This window comes from Micromonas pusilla (genome assembly GCF_000151265.4).
Source record: "Micromonas pusilla CCMP1545 genomic scaffold MICPUCscaffold_15, whole genome shotgun sequence".
Classification (NCBI taxonomy): domain Eukaryota; kingdom Viridiplantae; phylum Chlorophyta; class Mamiellophyceae; order Mamiellales; family Mamiellaceae; genus Micromonas; species Micromonas pusilla.
In genome coordinates this window covers 615,057-631,995 of record NW_003315896.1, presented here as the reverse complement: position 1 = coordinate 631,995, position 16,939 = coordinate 615,057, and the positions used below count along the sequence as shown (strand labels likewise).

The 16,939-nt window shown below is 68.8% G+C and overlaps 11 protein-coding genes across 11 annotated transcripts in view; 7 read left to right on the top strand and 4 right to left on the bottom strand.

Annotated features, from left to right (window-relative positions):
• Positions 1-57: 57 nt before the first annotated feature.
• Positions 58-2,429, top strand: MICPUCDRAFT_53637 (uncharacterized protein; the record flags this gene model as incomplete). Its single annotated transcript, XM_003063828.1, has 2 exons — positions 58-1,778; positions 1,883-2,429. The coding sequence occupies 2 exons, from the start codon at positions 58-60 to the stop codon at positions 2,427-2,429; spliced, it is 2,268 nt and encodes a 755-aa protein (XP_003063874.1).
• A 197-nt stretch (positions 2,430-2,626) lies between these two features.
• MICPUCDRAFT_53636 (uncharacterized protein) lies at positions 2,627-3,469 on the bottom strand (the record flags this gene model as incomplete). Its single annotated transcript, XM_003063665.1, has 1 exon — positions 2,627-3,469. One exon carries the CDS (start codon positions 3,467-3,469, stop codon positions 2,627-2,629), a length of 843 nt encoding a protein of 280 aa, XP_003063711.1.
• Positions 3,470-3,764: 295 nt separating this feature from the next.
• MICPUCDRAFT_70242 (auxin efflux carrier family) lies at positions 3,765-5,618 on the top strand (the record flags this gene model as incomplete). The annotated part of the gene is made up of 1 exon (XM_003063827.1): positions 3,765-5,618. One exon carries the CDS (start codon positions 3,765-3,767, stop codon positions 5,616-5,618), a length of 1,854 nt encoding a protein of 617 aa, XP_003063873.1.
• Positions 5,619-5,628: 10 nt separating this feature from the next.
• On the bottom strand, positions 5,629-7,196 carry MICPUCDRAFT_53634 (uncharacterized protein). The gene has a single exon (XM_003063664.1). The coding sequence runs from the start codon at positions 7,143-7,145 to the stop codon at positions 5,982-5,984; it is 1,164 nt and encodes a 387-aa protein (XP_003063710.1). The 5' UTR covers positions 7,146-7,196; the 3' UTR covers positions 5,629-5,981.
• Positions 7,197-7,687: 491 nt separating this feature from the next.
• On the top strand, positions 7,688-8,029 carry MICPUCDRAFT_53633 (uncharacterized protein; the record flags this gene model as incomplete). The annotated part of the gene is made up of 1 exon (XM_003063826.1): positions 7,688-8,029. The coding sequence occupies one exon, from the start codon at positions 7,688-7,690 to the stop codon at positions 8,027-8,029; it is 342 nt and encodes a 113-aa protein (XP_003063872.1).
• An 82-nt stretch (positions 8,030-8,111) lies between these two features.
• MICPUCDRAFT_49755 (uncharacterized protein) lies at positions 8,112-9,859 on the bottom strand. The gene is made up of 3 exons (XM_003063663.1): positions 9,384-9,859; positions 8,979-9,191; positions 8,112-8,783 (listed from the first exon to the last, which is right to left on the bottom strand). The coding sequence occupies exons 1-3, from the start codon at positions 9,820-9,822 to the stop codon at positions 8,239-8,241; spliced, it is 1,197 nt and encodes a 398-aa protein (XP_003063709.1). The 5' UTR covers positions 9,823-9,859; the 3' UTR covers positions 8,112-8,238.
• A 448-nt stretch (positions 9,860-10,307) lies between these two features.
• On the top strand, positions 10,308-11,945 carry MICPUCDRAFT_53631 (uncharacterized protein; the record flags this gene model as incomplete). The annotated part of the gene is made up of 1 exon (XM_003063825.1): positions 10,308-11,945. One exon carries the CDS (start codon positions 10,308-10,310, stop codon positions 11,943-11,945), a length of 1,638 nt encoding a protein of 545 aa, XP_003063871.1.
• A 543-nt stretch (positions 11,946-12,488) lies between these two features.
• MICPUCDRAFT_53630 (uncharacterized protein) lies at positions 12,489-13,400 on the top strand (the record flags this gene model as incomplete). The annotated part of the gene is made up of 1 exon (XM_003063824.1): positions 12,489-13,400. The coding sequence occupies one exon, from the start codon at positions 12,489-12,491 to the stop codon at positions 13,398-13,400; it is 912 nt and encodes a 303-aa protein (XP_003063870.1).
• Positions 13,401-13,675: 275 nt separating this feature from the next.
• On the top strand, positions 13,676-14,741 carry MICPUCDRAFT_29996 (uncharacterized protein). Its single transcript, XM_003063823.1, has one exon. It carries the CDS (start codon positions 13,811-13,813, stop codon positions 14,666-14,668), a length of 858 nt encoding a protein of 285 aa, XP_003063869.1. The 5' UTR covers positions 13,676-13,810; the 3' UTR covers positions 14,669-14,741.
• A 25-nt stretch (positions 14,742-14,766) lies between these two features.
• On the bottom strand, positions 14,767-16,140 carry MICPUCDRAFT_53628 (uncharacterized protein; the record flags this gene model as incomplete). The annotated part of the gene is made up of 1 exon (XM_003063662.1): positions 14,767-16,140. One exon carries the CDS (start codon positions 16,138-16,140, stop codon positions 14,767-14,769), a length of 1,374 nt encoding a protein of 457 aa, XP_003063708.1.
• A 200-nt stretch (positions 16,141-16,340) lies between these two features.
• Positions 16,341-16,939, top strand: part of FAP74 (flagellar associated protein FAP74) — a gene marked incomplete at its 5' end in the record, with an annotated part of 6,495 nt that continues 5,896 nt past the window's right edge. Inside the window, 2 exons of the mRNA XM_003063822.1 lie at positions 16,341-16,404; positions 16,565-16,872. Coding sequence (XP_003063868.1) covers positions 16,341-16,404; positions 16,565-16,872 — 372 coding nt within the window. The remainder of the gene's footprint in view (positions 16,405-16,564; positions 16,873-16,939) is intronic.

The window sequence follows — 16,939 nt, the reverse complement described above, 5'->3', positions numbered from 1 at the left end:
CTCCTCCGACCTCCCCCCCCCCCCCACCCTCCTCTCGCAGACGCGCCCGCGGCCGCGATGCACGCGCAGCTCGACGCGATCGAGGCGACGCTGATGAAGACGCGCGAAGCGATGCGCGCCATGGAGGACGTGATGGAGGCGCAGTTTAAGGCGGTGTGGGCGATGCGGAAGCTCGCGGCGAAGCCGGGGGTCGCGCGCGACGCCGCCGCCGCGGACGCCGCCGCGGAGGAGGAGGCGGCGTCGGCCGCGACGCCGCGGCGCACGTGCGGCGCGGAAGCGCCGAGCGGCGACCGCGACCGCGGCCGCGGCGCGCGGAGGAGGACGAATTCGGATTCGAAGGCGCCGCTGTACCGCCGCCGAGACGCGTCGACCGGCGGCGCCACCGTCGCGAAACGCCGCGACGCGTGGCACGACCGCATGCGCTTGATGTCCGCGGTGCAGGTGGACGGCGACGTCACCGCGCTCGGGATCATGCCGCAGCGCGGCGAGAACAAGATCGCGCGGTACTTCGTCGCGGGGGACTCGAAAGGGAAGCTCTTCGCGTTTCGCCCGGACGGCGACCTGATGCTCGAGTCGTCGGCTTCGAACGCGGCCGTGACGTCCATCGCGACGATGCCGGTCAGACGGAACGAGACGCTGGTCGTCTCCGGTCACGCGGACGGTCGCGTCGTGTTTCATCGCGTGCGCGAGAGCGTGCACAGGGACGACCCGTTGGTGTCGGATCAGCTCAACGCGTTGTCGTCGGAGATATTCGCGACGGCGGACGCGTCCTCCGCGACGCCCGCGGCGGCCGCGGCCGCGGGCGTGGACGCGAACGCGAACGCGAAACGCCGCGCCGCTTCGTATTCTTCTTCCGATGCCGCGCCCGCTGGCGAGGAGGAGGACGAGGACGCCAACGCGCCGGTCCCGAGGGGGAGGACGACGCGCGGCGACGGGAGGGCGGTGACGCGCGTGGAGACGTATCGATTCGGCGCGGTCTCGTTCGTCGCCGCGTCGCGCGCGGACGGCGCCGTCGTCGTGTACAAAGCCCACGACGGCGCCCTGCACGCGGTGTTCCCCCCGGAACGCGGCGACGAGCGCGTCGTCGCGTTCAAGCAGGGCGGCAGGAAGGTCATCTCGTGGCTCACGTCGACGCGCGCGGTGGCGGTTGATCCGATCACGTTGGACCGCTGGTCGACGACGTGCGACGACGCGCGAGGGTTCCACCGCGACGGCGACGGCGACGGCGACGGCGACGGCGACGGAGACGCCTCCTCCTCCTCCGCGCTGCTGCGCGCGAAGTTTGACGTCGTCGCGACCGCGAAGTTCTACGCCGTCTCCGAGCGCGGGAGCTTAGTCTCCGGGTGGATGACCGCGGAGCCCGGCAGGGTCGCGTGCGAGCGACGGGGCGAACGCGCTCTGACGGGCCTCGACGTCTGGCGCGGCGGCGGCGCGAGCGTCGACGGCGCCGCCGTCGCGGTCGCGACGATCAAGGGCTACGCGTTCATCGCGACCGCGACGGACGTCGCCGCGGTGAACGTCACGTCGACGGGTCGGAGGACCCACCCGAGGGACGCCGTCGGGTCGGACCTGCCGTCGCTCGCGCGGATGTTCGGGCGGGACCTCGCCGGCGGGTCCGGGTCCGGGTCCGGGTCCGGGTCGGACGACGGCGACGGCGACGACGACGGCGGCGCGCCCGCGCTCGGTCCCGGGCTAGTCGCGAGCAACCGCGGTCGGCTGGTCGTCGTCGCGTTCCCCGACGGCCTCGTCGCGTCGTACGAGAGCGATTTATTCGTCAGGTGCGTTCTGTACAAAAGTTTTTCACCCGTCGCCCGGTTTCAACATTTAATCGCGTCCCCTTTCAACTGACCGGAGAACTGTTTTTGTATGGAACGGCCCTCAGGGACCGCGCGGCTGAAGCGGGCGGCGGGACGCTGTGGGGCAACCCGCTGTTCGCGATGGCGATGCTCGCCGTCGCGGCGTATCAGTACTACAGGAAGAAGACGGACTACCCCGGCGTCGGCGGCGGGCGCGGGGACCGCGTCAGCGAGGAGGAACTCGCGCGGTTTGAGGCGGAGTACTCGCGTCGCGGCGGCGTCGACGGGCCGGACGCGGACTCGGGCGCGTTCTATACACTGGTCCCCATACGACCCCGTTCGCGTGGTGAACGCCGATCCTTAAGGACTTTTCCCGGCGCATCTCTCCGCCCAGGGTCCCTCGCTTTCAATCCCGACACACCTCGACGCCTTTCAACTCCGCTTCTGACGCCTGTGAACTCCACCCCGACATCGCTTTGTATGGAACGGCCCTCAGAGGTAAGCGGGCACACGGAGAAGACGTTCCGCGCGGCGATGGCGCGGCCGGGGTATCACGACTTCGACGCGAAGACGTTCAGGGAGGAGATGACGCGGAGCGGACGGTGGGGCGGTGACGAGAAGAAGAGCGAGTAGTGGGTACTACGAGTACGCATACTGTATGATGATATACGATGAGAGGTTTTGGTCTTTCTCTTTCGCCTTCGCGCTCTGCGCGCGCGGTCGATCGCGTCGTCGTCGCGTCCGTCGCGTCGCGAACGAAACCGAAACCGAAACCGAAACGGTTCGGGTGAAGCCGTTACTTTCACCCCGCCCGAGGTCTCGTCTCGCGCTCAGTTCCCCCCCGCGTTCGCCTTCTCCTCGCGCAACGCGAGAATCTTCTCCGCGCGCGCGCGTTGCTTCGCGTTTTCCATGCGCGGGTCCTCGACGTTGATGGTGGACTTCTGCCACAACTCGCTGATCTCCTTCTGTCGGACAAACTCCCGCACCATCTCGTCGTCCAGAAGATCTTTCTCCGCGGCGGCCGCGAACGCGTTCAGCTGCGGCAAGGACAGCACGTCTATCGGAAGCCCTCTCTCCGCCATGAACGCGTCCCAGCCCCCCGCGGCGAGCTCCGCGCGTCTGCGTTCGGATTTCCGATCGCAGAGCACCTTGAACACCGCGTAGGGCACCGCGATCGGGAGGACGGTGTACGCGATGAACGACGCCGGGTCCGCGGTTCGGAACTCCCAGAACGCCTTCAAGAACGCGATCGTCTCGTCCGTCTGCGAGGCGGCCATCGCGGGGGACGCGGAGGCGAGGAACGCGATCGCGGCGGTCGCGGACGCGGTCGAGACGGACGCGACCGCGCTCTTGAGCGGAGACGCGGACGCGCGGACGGCGACGGTCGCGCGGCGGGAGGAGGAGGAGGAGGAGGAGGACGTCGCGCGCTTCGGCGCCGCGACGACGCGCCTGCGACGGACGGACGGACGGACGGACGGAGGGGGGCGGATCGATCGTCGGTCAGCGGCGAGGAAAAGGAGTGAACGAATCTTCGGCGGGCTCGGATCGCGAACGAGCGACGACGCGACGCGACGCGGCGCGACGACGACGACGACGACGACGACGACTCCGTCGCGGCGCGCGGAGTCGGCGGGGGCGACGCACGTGGTGAGCTTGGAGGTCATGGCGGCCATGATGCGTGCGTGGTCTCGGCGGCGCGACGAGTGGCGGCCGCGCGGCGCGGGGGACGGACGACGACGACACCTGCTGTGGACAACGAAAGATCTTGAGGAGATCGATCCGCTCGCGCTCGCGGCGGGGCGATCAGGCGCCCGATTAACTCGTCAACGACGAGTTAATTTCATCGATGTCCGATCTACACATTTGCGCCGATCGCGCGAGTTCTGTTCGTCCTCGCGTGATGACACAGAAAGCGCTCATCAACGGTACTGTAGCCTCCGACAGTCCGCCATCGCGCCGTCCACTTCGATGACGCCGGCGGCGACGACGACGTGGCTCGCGCCCGCGCGCGCGCTACCGGCGCGTCGCGCGGCTCTCCGCGCGGCGGGAGCGACCGCGGCGGCGGCGTTTCCTCGTCCGCTCGCGCGAGGACGACGACGCGATCCGTCCGATGCGGTCGAAGTCGACGACGCGAGGCGGGTGACATCGTCGTCGTCGTCGTCGTCGTCGTCGTCGTCGTCCTCGTCGTCCCTCGCCGCGGACGTCCGCCGCCGCCGCCGTCGCGCAGCACGCCGCGTCGTCGCCGCCGCCGCCGCGCCGGCGCCGCCGCCCGACGCTCCCAGCCTCGGCTCTCTCCTCGCGAACGGCGTCGCGTTCGATCCCGGCGTCGCCGCGGCGTGCACGCTCGCGACGTTCAAGGTCGTCGCCCTGTGCGCCATCATCGGCAGGCTCATGCGCGCGAACGTCCTCCCGAGAGAGACCCCGGTGGTCCTCTCCAAGCTCGCGTTTAACGTCATGCTGCCGTGCTACCTCTGCACGCGCGTCGCGATGACGCTCCACTCGACCCCGCTGACGCTCGGATTAGGTGCGTTCTATCTCACACTGGTCCCCATACGACCGCGTCGGCGTGGTGAACGCCGATCCTTAAGGAATTTTCCCGGCGCATCTCTCCGCCCAGGGTCCCTCGCGTTCAATCCCCGCCCTCGACGCCTTTCAACTCCGCTTCTGACGCCTTTCAACTCCACCCCGACGTCGCTGCGTATGGAACGACCCTCAGCCGCGCTGCCGGCGAGCGCGGTGACGAGCGTGCTGTTCGGCGGCGTGGTCGGCGTCGCGCTGACGTCCGCGTTCGACGCGATCTGGGGGCCCGCGGGAGGAGGCGGCGGCGGCGGCGACGACGACGCGGCGGCGGCGGCGACGACGACGACGGATAGCGCGAAGGCTGAGATGGATCCGATGACGCGCGTGGGGGTCGCGTGCGCGGCTTTCGGAAACACGTTCACGCTGCCTCTGCTGTTCGTCGTCGAGGTCCTCGGCGCGTCGTTCGGGGATAGGGTCGCGGGGTACATCGCGCTGTATTTGATCGGGTGGTCCCCCGCGCTGTGGACGGTCGGGTACTTGTACCTCTCCGGCGCGAGCGGCGGCGGCGGCGGCGGCGGCGCGGGCGGAGGCGGAGACGAAAGAAAAGGCGGCGCGCGCGAGACGATCAAATTGATCGCGAAAGAGTGCGTCAACCCGCCGCTGGTCGGCATCTTCCTCGGGGTGCTGATAGGGGTCACGCCCTTGAAAGGGTTCTTGATCGGGAAGACCGCGGCCGCCGCGATCGGCGGCTTGCACCCGATCGCGGCGCTCCCGTCACTCGTCGCCAAGGCGCTGTTCGAGCTCGCGACGCTCATCGGCGCCGGCGCGTTGCCCGGGCAGACGCTCGTGCTCGCGTCGTCGTTCGTGAAGTTTAAGTCCAGGGCGCAGGTGGAGGCGGAGGAGGCTGCTCTTTTGAAAGAAACGGTCGGAGAGGAGACGTTATCGATGCTGTCGAAGATGAAGGCGATGTTCGCGTTCGGCGCGAGCGACGCGAGGGCGCTGCTCGTCGCGTCGGCGGTTCGATTTTTCATCCTGCCGGCGTCGATGACGCTCTTCGCGCTCGCGCTGAAAGCGGCCAACTCGCCGTGGTACCCCGCCGACCCGGTCGTCGCGATCGTCGTCCTCACCATGGCCGCGATGCCGCCCGCGCAGAACTTGGTGTTGCTCACGAATTTACAGGAGAACACGAGGTACTTGGCGCCGAGGCTCGCCGGGTTGTTGCTCCGGATGTACGTGCTCGCGATACCCCCGGTCACGCTGTGGCTGACCGCGTTCGCCGCCGTCACCGGGTTTAGCGCGTGAAGTAGTATATCGTAGTATATCGTATCATATCGTATCACATCGCGCCGCGCTCGTGTTATGTTTATATGAAGCAATCAATATGTGAATGAACGACGACTCGGGCGCCGCCGGCGGAGCGGAAAGACGCGACGACGACGCTCGTTCCCGCGTAGCGCGAACGAGCGATCGTCCGGCGCGCGCGCGTTCCCGCGTAGGGCGAACGCACGCGCGCCGACGCGCGTCTCCTTCCGATCCGACGTCGCCGTCCGCCGCCGCGTACAACGTATCCATCGTCGTACAGTACAGTGTATGCATCGTGGGCGTAAATCAGACCAAACAAACAGTCGCCGCCGCGCCCCGGGCGACCGACGCCGACGAACATGTTTAATACCGCAGGCTCGGATTGTTCACGCGCGCGATGTCGCTCTCGACCATCTCCTGCACGAGCGCGTCGATCGACGTCGAGTTCGGGTTCCACTTCAGCGTCGTCCTCGCCTTGGTCGGGTCGCCGATGAGGAGGTCGACCTCCGCGGGGCGGAAGTACCGCTCGTGCACGCGCACGAGAACCTTCCCCGTCGCGATCTCGATCCCGACTTCGTTCACGCCCTCGCCTTCAAACTTGAGCTCCATGCCCGCGGCTTTGAAGGCGCGGTCGACGAACGATCGCACCGTGTACGTCTCCCCGGTCGCGACGACGTAATCGTCCGGCTCGTCTTGCTGCAGCATCTTCCACATGCACTCGACGTAATCGCGCGCGTGGCCCCAATCGCGCTTCGCGTCCATGTTTCCGAGGTAGAGGCACTCCTGCTTCCCGGCTTTGATGTTCGCCGCCGCCATCGTGATCTTCCTCGTCACGAACGTCTCTCCGCGTCTCGGGGACTCGTGGTTGAACAAGATGCCGTTGCACGCGAACATACCGTAGGACTCGCGGTAGTTAACCACCGCCCAGTACGCCATCAGCTTCGCGACCGCGTACGGCGACCGCGGGTAAAACGGCGTCGTCTCGCTCTGCGGAATCTCGCGCACCTTGCCGTAGAGCTCCGACGTCGACGCCTGGTAAAACTTCGCGGTGCCCTCCTGGCCGGTGAGTCGCACCGCCTCGAGGAGGTTGAACGTCCCGACGCCGTCCACCTCCGCGGTGTACATGGGCATCTGGAACGACACCTGGACGTGCGACTGCGCCGCGAGGTTGTACACCTCGGTCGGTCTCACGTCGCGCATGATGGCCACGAGCGCGTGGAGGTCGCACAGATCGCCGTAGTGCAGGTGGAAGTTCTCGCCGTTCGGGTAATCGTCGTCGTTCAGGATGTGCTCCAGGCGAGGGTGGTTGTACGACGACGATCGGCGTTTGATCCCGTGCACGACGTAGCCCTTCGCGAGGAGTAACTCGACGAGGTACGACCCGTCCTGGCCGGTCACGCCGGTGATGAACGCGACTTTTCTCGTGCCGTCCTCCTCCATAGCGCCCATCTCGCCCGTCTTGTACTCCGTGGGGCGGCGGTTGACCTCCACGCCCGTGCCGGTCTGCGATCCCGAGCGATGATGCATCCTGCGCGCGGGGGGGGGAGGGGGTTGGTTCGGTCGGACCCGCGTAGGGCGTCCGGCGAAGTGAGCGGGCCGCGGGCGCCAGATCGTGATTCATAGATCCTTGTTCGATCGTAAAACGGAAAAACAAAACCAAGCGCGCTCAGCGAAAGCGCGTTCAACAAATTGCTGTGGGCCATTCGTTCGGGTTCGTACGCGCATTCAGTCAGAGAATAATGTACGTTTCGGGCCGTACTACGACAAAAAATCATGGACGAGTTTCAAACCACTCCCCGATCGAGCCAGCGGTCGACTCTCATCAATTCGACCCGCACTTCGAGCGCCGGAGACGCTGATTCGACCGAGTCGCGCAGTCGGGTCGCGACTCGCGAGCTCGCGACGTTGCGTTGCGTTGTCGCACGCACTTTTTCCCTCGCGCGCCAACGGCCTCGGGAGACGACGCGTCGCCGCGCGAGGGGGCGTCGTCGCGCGATCACCAGACCGGGCCCGGCGCGCGCGTTCACCCCGCCGCCGGTTCGATCCCCGCCGCGCTCGCGCTCGCCGCCATGACGCTGTGGACGTTCACGCAGTCCGTCCTTCTCGTCCTGAACGCGTTCGCGATACTGAACGAGCGACGATTCTTGGAGAAGGTTGGACTCGGGCAGAGCGGGATCCACTCCGGCTACGTCAGCAGCACGTCGCCCAGGGGGCAGCTCATAGGGTTGATAACCGCGACGTCGTACATGCGAAGTGCGTCGTCGCGTCGTCGCGTCCGTCCTTCGCCGCGCGCGCGGCCCCGCCCCGCCCGCGCCTCGTCGTCGTCGTCGTCGTCGTCGTCGTCGTCTCTGACCTTCCGCCCGCCCCGCGCCCCCCCCCGACTCCCGTCGCAGTGCCGCTGGTCGTGTTGAACAGCCTGGTCATCTTCGTGAAGGTGGTGTTCGGGTGACGCGATCGAGCGCGGGGGACGCGAGGAGAGATGGCTGTCGTAGTGCGGCTAGCTCGCGCGGGACGATCGATCGAAGAAAGCGGCACGCGTACGCGTCTCGTCTCGCTCTCGTCTCATCTTTCATTCGCCTTCGTCTCTGCGCTCCGCGCCCGCCCGCCGAACACCCTCGGCTCACAACTCCCGCGACAGCTCCAGATACGTCGATATCTCCTTCCCCACCGCGACGCCGCTGTCGTACGCGTCCGACGTCCTCCCCCCGAACGTCCAGTCCCCGCACGCGGCGACGCCCGTCTCGGGATCGAAGTACACGCGCCCGGTGGGATTCGCGGGATAGGCGTGCTTCCACTTCACCGCCTTCTTGTGCGTCACCTCGATCGACGCCCTGCGGTCGGCGTCTTTCCCGAGCAAGGTCAAGAACGCGTCGAGGAGCTCGTCCGCGACTCGCGGCGACGCCGCGCCCGCGGGGACGTTCTGGCAGAACGTCGGCGAGCCCTGCACGACCCAACACTCCGGCTCGGTAGCCGCCGCGTCGTCGTCGTCGTCGCCGTCGTCGCCGCTGCCGCCGCCGGCGTCGTCATCCGCCGCGTACGCCCACCCGCCGCCGCCGCCGCCGCCGCCCTTCCTCCCGGGCTTGCTGCTGTTGTTACAGAACCACGCGATCTTCCCGTACCCTCCCTCGGGGCGCTCGCGCATCATCACCCCGTCGAACGGCGCGTCTGAGGGTAATTGTCCATACAAAGCGACGTCGGGGTGGAGTTGAAAGGCGTCAGTTGAAGTTGAAAGGCGTCGAGGGCGGGTATTGAAAGCGAGGGACCCTGGGCGGAGAGACACGACGGGAGATTAAGTCCTTAAGGATCGGCGTTCACCACGCCGACGGGGTCGTACGGGGACCAGTGTGAGATAGAACGCGCCTAAGCTCTTCTCGAACGCGACGCACAACGTCCAGCACGCGTTCGCCTCGACGCCGTGCGCCGCGCCCTGCACGATCCCCGTGAACGTCTCGTCGTCCACCTCGACGTCGTCGACGCTCCCGAGGCCGCGCCACGGCATCAGGATCGCCGCCGCGGGCGCGCTCGTCGCGACGATCACGATGTCCGCGTCGATCGACTTGTACCACACGTGCCCTGAGGGTCGAGGGTCCGTACGAGCGAACGTCGGGGTGGAGTCGAAAGGCGTCAGAAGCGGAGTTGAAAGGCATCGAGGGCGGGGATTGAAACCGAGGGGTGGGAGGAGAGAGATGACGGCGAAAGTCCTTAAGGATTGGCGTTTACCACGCCACCGGGGTCGTATGGGAACCACTGTAAATATGAACGCGCCTCCGTCGCGAATGCGCGCGGTGAGATTCCATCTCCCTCCGGGGTACTGCGGCTCCGTGAGCGTCTGCACGAACGCGTTCGTCGCGTACTCCGGCGCGCCCACCGCGGCGTTATCGCCCAGGTGCGACGCCTCCGGTTTCGTCGCGCGCGCGAGCGTCTCCGCGATGAAGAGCGGCAACGCCGCCATGGTCGGGACGCCGACGAAGAGCTCCTTCTCCGGGGGAAACGCCTCGAAGGATCCCTCGTCCATCACGACGTCATCGCCGCGCGACGTCGCCGCGTCCGCGTCCGCGACGCCGACGTCGCCGCGCCACCGCGCGGCGACGCCCGCCTTCTCCGCGGCGCGCAGCGCGCGCGCGAACGGCGACGCCTTCCACTTCGGATCGCTCGGCTTGGCGGAGACGTAGGACGCTCCGTGATCGAACGACAGTCCGCGCATCGCGCTCACGGTGCCGCATCGCCCGCCGAGCTCGCGGTTCGCCTCCACGAGCGTGACGATCGCGTCCTCGCAGTGCGCGCTGAGGTGATGCATCGCGCCGAGGCCGGCGAGGCCGCCGCCGATGACGACGACGCGTCGCGGTGGTTTTCTCCGCGTGTCGTCGTTGGACGGTGACGAGGCGACGACGGGCGGCGGACGGCATCGCGGACCGCCGTCGTCGCGTCGGAGGCGTCTAAGCGCGGAGCGGCGATGCGAGGTGGCGAGCGCGCGGGGCGTTCCGAAGAACGCGCGCGCCGCGCTCGCGGGCATCCTGCGCGCGCCGCGTTGTTACCTCCCGCGCCGCGTCTCAGATCTTTCAGTTCGATCGACCAGGCGCAGGCGGGCGAAAATATTCTGTCGCTCGTCGTCGCGTCATCGGGTCGTCGCCGCGCGTCCTCGCGCGTCACTCCGCGCCGCGCCGCGCGGCGATCCACCGCGCGAGGAGGATGTCGAACACGACGAGAGGGAAGGTGAATAAGGTCGCCGGGCTCGCGGCGAGGTGCGCGACGCGTCCGCTCCCGCGTCGGTCTCTCTCCCGCGCGCGCGAAATTAATTCCTTCCTCCACGTCGTTCGCGTCGCCGTCGCGTCGCTCTCCCGCTCCCCGCCCCCGCCGTTCCTCCTCCCGACCCCGCCCCCTTCATCCGCCTCTCCATCCGCCGCCGTTTGCAGGCTCGCGCGGATGACCGCGGCGCCGCCGCCGGCGCCGACGCACGTCCGCGAGGACCCGCGCTTCGCCGAGCCTCGGCCCCAGCATCATCCGCGTCGCGTCGCCGCGACGCCGACGACGCCGTCGACGCGTCCGACGACGACGACCCCGCTTGACGCCGACGTCCCGCCCGCGCCGTCCTCGAGCGGATCGCCGACGGACGGCGTCGGCGTCGGCGTCGGCGCGCGCGCGAACGGGAAGGCGGCGGCGGCGGCGGCGGCGGCGACGACGACGACGACGAGAGAAGCGGAGGACGACGCGACCGTCCCCTCCTCGGACGCGGACGCGGCGGAAGACCCGCCCGACCCGGCGGCGACGATCGCGGACCTGCGGCGAAAGCTCCTCGCCGCGTCGAACGTCCGCGCGGCGATGGAAGCCGCGCTGGACGAATCCGAGGCGAGGACGCGCGAGGCGCGCGCGTCCGAAGCTGCGGAAACCGCCGCGAGACTCGCAGCCGCGGAGGCGCGATGCGAGGACGTCCTCCTCGCGGCGAACCGCGCGGTCGACGCCGCGCGAAATCGGCAGACCGCCGCGGAGCGCAGAGCGAACGAGATGGAGAAGGCGCTGGAGGCGTGCGCGCTCGTCGGGGACCGACGCTGCGAGGCGTCGCTGAAGGCGGCGTGGCTGTCGCACTACTGGCGGCTCGCGTCCGAGCTCGGCGTTATGCCGAGCGACGTGGCGTCGCGGGAGATGGCGCGGTGGGGCGCGCGCGCGCCGAAGCGCGGCGACGACGCGCTGCACGAGGCGGTGGAGCGCGCGGCACGGGCGGGCGGCGACGGGGGGATGGGCGGCGGCGCGCCAGCTGGCGCTTCGCGGCGCGTCGATAATAACTCATTCGGCCCTCCGCCGTCGCATCACAAGGGCCGATCCCCGAAGCTCGTCTCCGACGCGCTCGAGATCGAGACCGCGCTTCGAACGATGACCGCGATGCGCGTCGAGGAGGGCGTCCTGGTCGCGCTCGCGGACCGCCGGCGCGCGATCGCCGCGCGCGAGATACGCGCGGCGCCGCGGGGGTCGAATCGCGGCGCGACGTCGACGGCGAATCGCGGCCTCGGCGACGCCGACGGGTGGCTGCAGCTCTCGCCGGAGGAGGAGCGCGAGGTGGTGTATCGCCGCGCGTGGCTGTGCTTCTTGTGGCTCAGAGCGCGCGCGGCTGGGCTCGAGCCCGGGCTCGCGGACGCGCGATGCGAGCGGTGGCTGCCGAGGGCGCTCGCGGGGCCGGGGCGGAAATTCGACGGCGCGAGGGAGGCGCTCGAGGTGGAGGCTGGGCTCGCGGAGCTGAGAGAGCTCGGCGTGGAGAGCGCGCTGTGGGAGAAGTCGCGCGTGGAGGCGCGGCCGGCGGCGATAGAAGAAGTAGAAGACGCGGCGGCGGCGTAGGGCGTCGTGTAGTTCGTTCGTTATTACCACGCGAGGAGAAGTCGAACTAAGCTTTTGACAAAAGTTCATCGGTCAGTTGATAGGGGGAGCGATCAAATGTTGAAACCGAGGGACGGGTGAAAAACGTTCGTAAGAGCAATGCGATGCGAAAAAGTGCGAAAGCGAAAAAGCGCGGCGCGCTCCGCGTTGGAAATGACAACGTGTCGGCGCCCGCACGCGCGTCTTCCGCCCGCGCGACCTCCGCCGCGCTCGCTTCACTTCAGCGCGCGGCCAACGCCGCGTCCTCCCCCCTCTTCCTCCCCCCCCCCCCGCGCGTCGAACGCTTCTTCCGTCATGACGCGCGCGTCGACGTCGGCGTTCCCGACCTCGACCGCCATCAGAAGCCTTAGGGTTGGGGTGCGACGACGCGATTATTCATCATCGGCGGACGCGACGCGGTCCCCCGCCGCCTCGCGTCGGCGCGCGGCGCGTCACCGAACCGCCGCGGGCGTCTCCCCGCCGCCCGACGACGACGACGGCGGCGTCGCGTGGGGCCACCGCGCGATGACGAACGACGCGATCGCGCCCGCGGAGCGCGCGGAGGAACGGCTCCTCGCGCTCGCGGAGCGCGGCGCGATTCGCGGCTCGCGCTCGGAGGAGGACCGTCGCTGGCGCGCGGCGATGGCGAAAGCGTCCCCAGACGAGTTCTGGGAGTGGCAGCGTGAAGACGAGTGGTGGGCGCAGCACGCGAAGTGGTCCGAGGCGGCGTACGCGCCCGCGAGGAAGAAGTACGCGGACGTCGTGAGCGAATTCGTCGCCGGCGTGGACGTGAACGCGTCGGCGGAGCGATGCTTCCGGCTGTGGCGCGACCCGGACGCGCTTCGAAAGTTCGTCCCCGGGTTGGCGGCGATTCGCCCCGCGCCGGACGGGCGGTGCTTCGAGTGCAAGCAGCTGTACCAGTTCGCGGATCCGAGAACGCACGAGCTCGAGGAGTTATGGTTCATGACGCACATCGCGGAGGAGATGGAGAATCGATCGATCCATTACCAAGCCACCGACGGCTTCCCGAACGGCGTCGTCGTGACGTTCGACGCGAGCGAAGAAAACGCATCTTGGACGAGCGTTAACGTGGAATACTACTGCCACCTCCCCATGGACCTCGCCGTGAAAGATGGCGTCATGCGAGTATCCCTGGACGTGGAGGGTTTAGTCACCGAGTGCTTGACGCGGTTCGCGAAGCTCGCGGCGGCGGCGGATGGCGACGACGGCGACGACGACGACGAGATTTTCCCCGCGCGCGCGCTTCCCGTCGGGTCGGGGCTGCGAGGGAAGGACGGGAGGGAGGTTCAGAGGGGAGAGCCCACGGTCGCGAGCAAGCGCGCGATGCGCGAGGCGCGGGAGGCGTTCGTGAAGAGGGTGGGGAGGGAGCCGTTCAAGACGGAGCTTCTGAAGGGAGAGACGCGAGGCGCGCGATGACGATCGAGAGCGCTCGCAGTCGCAGCAGTTGAAAAAAATCTACTCGACGACGCGCGACGACGAGTTTGAAAAGCACCGAGCCCGGCGCCGCCGCGATCGTCGCCGCACTCGACCCCGCCCCTCCCGCCGAACGCGCCGCGCCCACGATGGCGTCCGCGCTTCTCGCCCCCGCGGCCGTCGCGCCGCCGCCGCTCCGCGCCGCCGCGCGCCGCGATCGTCGCGCCGCGCGCGTCGCGGTCGCGCCGCGCGCATCCTCCTCCTCCTCCTCCGCGTCCGTGGAGTCCTCCACCGACGGCAGATTCGCCGACGCGGCGGCCGCCGCGCTGAACAACTGCGTCACGTCCTCGAACCTCGCGTTCGGGACCAAGTACGAGGGCAAAGTCCGCGACACGTACGTGCGCGACGAACTCATGCTCGCGGTGACGACGGACCGGCAGTCCGCGTTCGATCGCCACCTCGCGTCGATCCCGTTCAAGGGCGCGGTGCTCAACCAAACCTCCGCGTGGTGGTTCGATAACACGAAGCACATCGTCCCGAACGCGTGGCTGTCGTCTCCGGACCCAAACGTGACGATCATGAAGAAGTGCGAGGTGTTTCCGATCGAGTTCGTCGTGCGAGGGTACATGACCGGCAGCACGTCGACGTCGCTGTGGACGCACTATAACGCCGGCGGCAGAGACTACTGCGGCAACGCGTTGGCGGACGGCATGGTGAAGAACCAAAAGCTTCCCGCGAACATCGTGACGCCGACGACGAAGGAGAAGGAGCACGACCGACCGATATCGTTAGAGGACATCGTGAAGGAGGGATGGATGCGGAAGGAGGATCTGGACTATTGCGTCGAGAAGACGCTCGCGGTGTTTTCGCACGCGCAGGGCGTCGCGGCGAATCGCGGGCTGATACTCGTGGACACGAAGTACGAGTTCGGGAGAGACGCCGACGGCGTGATCCGTCTGATCGACGAGATAAACACCCCGGACTCGTCGCGGTACTGGCTCGCGGACTCGTACGCGGAGAGGCACGCGGCCGGGCGGGAGCCGGCGATGATAGACAAGGAGTTTCTGAGGCTGTGGTTTTCGGAACGGTGCGACCCGTATAAAGACGAGACGATCCCGGAGGCGCCCGCGGAGCTCGTCGTGGAGCTCTCGCAGCGGTACATCAAGCTGTACGAGATGATCACGGGGGAGACGTTCGTGCCGCCGCCGACGGACGTCGACGTCGGGGAGCGGATAGCGAAGAACGTGAAGGACGCGCTCGGCGAGAAGTGAAGAACGCGAATTGCATTTTTTTGTACGTTTCCCCAGCTAGTGCGGAGTGTATCAACAGATTTGATTTGATTTATCGCGGCGTCGGGTGGTCTGTGATATCACACCCATCGCGTCTGCATCCCCGGCGGGAGGTCCCTCCGCCGCGCCTTCGGATCTAACTCCGGCTTCCCCAGCCCGCGAAGCTTCGCGTTGACCGCCTCCGTGGACAGCGGCCGCCACGACACGCTCGGCCGCCACCGCGTGCGATTCGAATCTCTCGCGTCGTTCTCCCCCGGCCACGCTTTTCTCGCGCGTCCGACGCCGCCGCCCTGCCGCCACGTGTCTCCTTCCCGCCACGTGTCCATCACCGCGCCGCCGATCACTCTCGACGACGTCCCGAGATTCGCGAGCCCGCGCTCGCGCTCTCTCCCGCGCGGCGGCGACCGCGACTCTTTCCTCGCGTCAAAACGTCTCGGCGCCGCCGCCGCCGCGTCGCGCAATTCCCTCATCTTCCTCCTCGTCGCCTCGCCCTCCTCCACGATATCGCGCGCGTCCTCGACGCTCAGGTACCTCGGCACGAGCGGTCTCCCGGTCTCTTCCGGCCACGTCATCCCGTTCAGGGCCTCGTGCGCGGCGATCGCGGACGTCGACGAGTAGTACACGATTATCGCGTGCGTCTTTCTCGGCTGGTCCATCCAGAAGCCGGACGCGGCGCCGTCGCCGTCGTCGTCGCCGTCGAGCTCGCCGAACGACGTCGCGAGCGCTTTGACCTGCGCGAACGTGAACGGGCGGACGAAGCCGTCGACGCGCAGCGCGCGCGTCGGCGCGGTCGGTTCGAGTTTCCGGCGAGTTTCCCGCGCGTCGGCGTCGGCGTCGGCGTCCGCTCGTTCGTCGTCGTCGTCCCCGCGCGCGCGTTTCCCCGTCGACGCGCGCGCGTCGGGCGGCGGCTCGTCCGCGGCGGCGGCGTCGTCCTCGCGCGACGGCGACGGCTCGTGGTCGACCTCGTGGTCGACCTCGTCGTCTGCCTCCTCCGCGGCTTTCGTCGGCGGCTTCCAGGGTCGACGAGAGACGTCGTCGTCGTCCTTCTCCCCATCCGCCGCGTTCGCATTCGCGGGCGCGGGCGCGGGCGCGGGCGCGTCGTCCGCGACGACGTCCGCGTCCGGCGACGCGTCGCCGACGGCGTCGCCGTCGTCCTTCGCCGTCGCCGTCGCCGTCGCCGTCGCCGTCGCCGTCGCCGTCGCCGCGGCGGCGACGTCCGCGAACGCGTCGGTCGCGTCCGCGTCGGCGGTCGTCTTGGCGTCGCCGCCGTCGTCGTCGACGTCGTCCTTCGCGTTGATACCATTAATAACATCCTCCGCGCCTGATCCGCCTCGCTCCAGGTGCTCTCGCAGCCTCGCCGCGAGCTCAGCTTTCAGCCCCGCGGTGGATAACCCCGCGTCCTTGAGCTTCTCCTTGAGCTCCGCGACCTTGAGCTTCGAGACGTCGTCCGTCATCGGCGTCGTCGTCGCTGCCGAGGCCTCCGTCCGCGCGCGCGATTCTGTGGACGGATGGATGGTGACTCGGACGAGCCGATGAGAAGTGCAAGCTGTTCGACGACCGCGACCCGTTGCGCGAGTCAAAGCCTGTTTTAGACCCCGTCGCGCGCGGACGCGACCGGCGGGCGGGACGCAGGGCGTTCACCGCGGGCCGCGCGATGGCGGAGGACGAGAACGCCGCCGCGGAGGACGCCGCCGCGGACGAGGACGCCGCGGACGCGGGTGCGTCGCGCGCCCACCCCGCGCGTCCAGTCGTCCGTCCGTCGACCGATTCGGCACTGCCGGCGCCCACCTCCGCGCGCCCAGCCCCGACCAACCCCCGTCTGATGATCTCCCTTCCTTCCCACCCCGTGTCCCCCCCCCCCCCATCGCGACGATGCAGCCTCGGCGGAGCGTTCACTCCTCGCGGAGGAGGAGGACGCCGCCGCCGCCGCCGCGCCGGCGGCGGCGGCGTCGAACGCGGAGGAGGGCGACGGCGAAGACCCGCGCTCCCCCGGCGCGGGCACCGAGCGCGGATCCACCGACGTGCCGATGACGCTCTCGCCGTCCTCGAACGCGGGGTCGAGCGCGAACGCGAACGCGAGCGCGAACGCGGTCGAGGAGGCGACGCGAGCCGCGGAGGAGCTGTACCAGTACGAGCGAGAGCAGGACGAGGACGCGGCGGCGGTGGACGACGACATCGACGCCGCGGTCGCCGCCGCGGGCGCGGAGATCGACGCCTTCCTGGCGGACGCCATGCCGTTCGAAGGCGACGACG

Coding starts and splice junctions, on each gene's coding strand:
- MICPUCDRAFT_29996 (XM_003063823.1), top strand. CDS start 13,811: ATGCTCGCGGTGACGACGGACCGGCAGTCCGCGTTCGATCGCCACCTC.
- MICPUCDRAFT_53634 (XM_003063664.1), bottom strand. CDS start 7,145: ATGCATCATCGCTCGGGATCGCAGACCGGCACGGGCGTGGAGGTCAAC.
- MICPUCDRAFT_49755 (XM_003063663.1), bottom strand. CDS start 9,822: ATGCGCGGACTGTCGTTCGATCACGGAGCGTCCTACGTCTCCGCCAAG. Junction 9,192..9,383: donor CGCGCGCATTCGCGACGGAG/GCGCGTTCATAT, acceptor CTCGACCCTCAG/GGCACGTGTGGTACAAGTCG. Junction 8,784..8,978: donor CGCGTTCGAGAAGAGCTTAG/GCGCGTTCTATC, acceptor AATTACCCTCAG/ACGCGCCGTTCGACGGGGTG.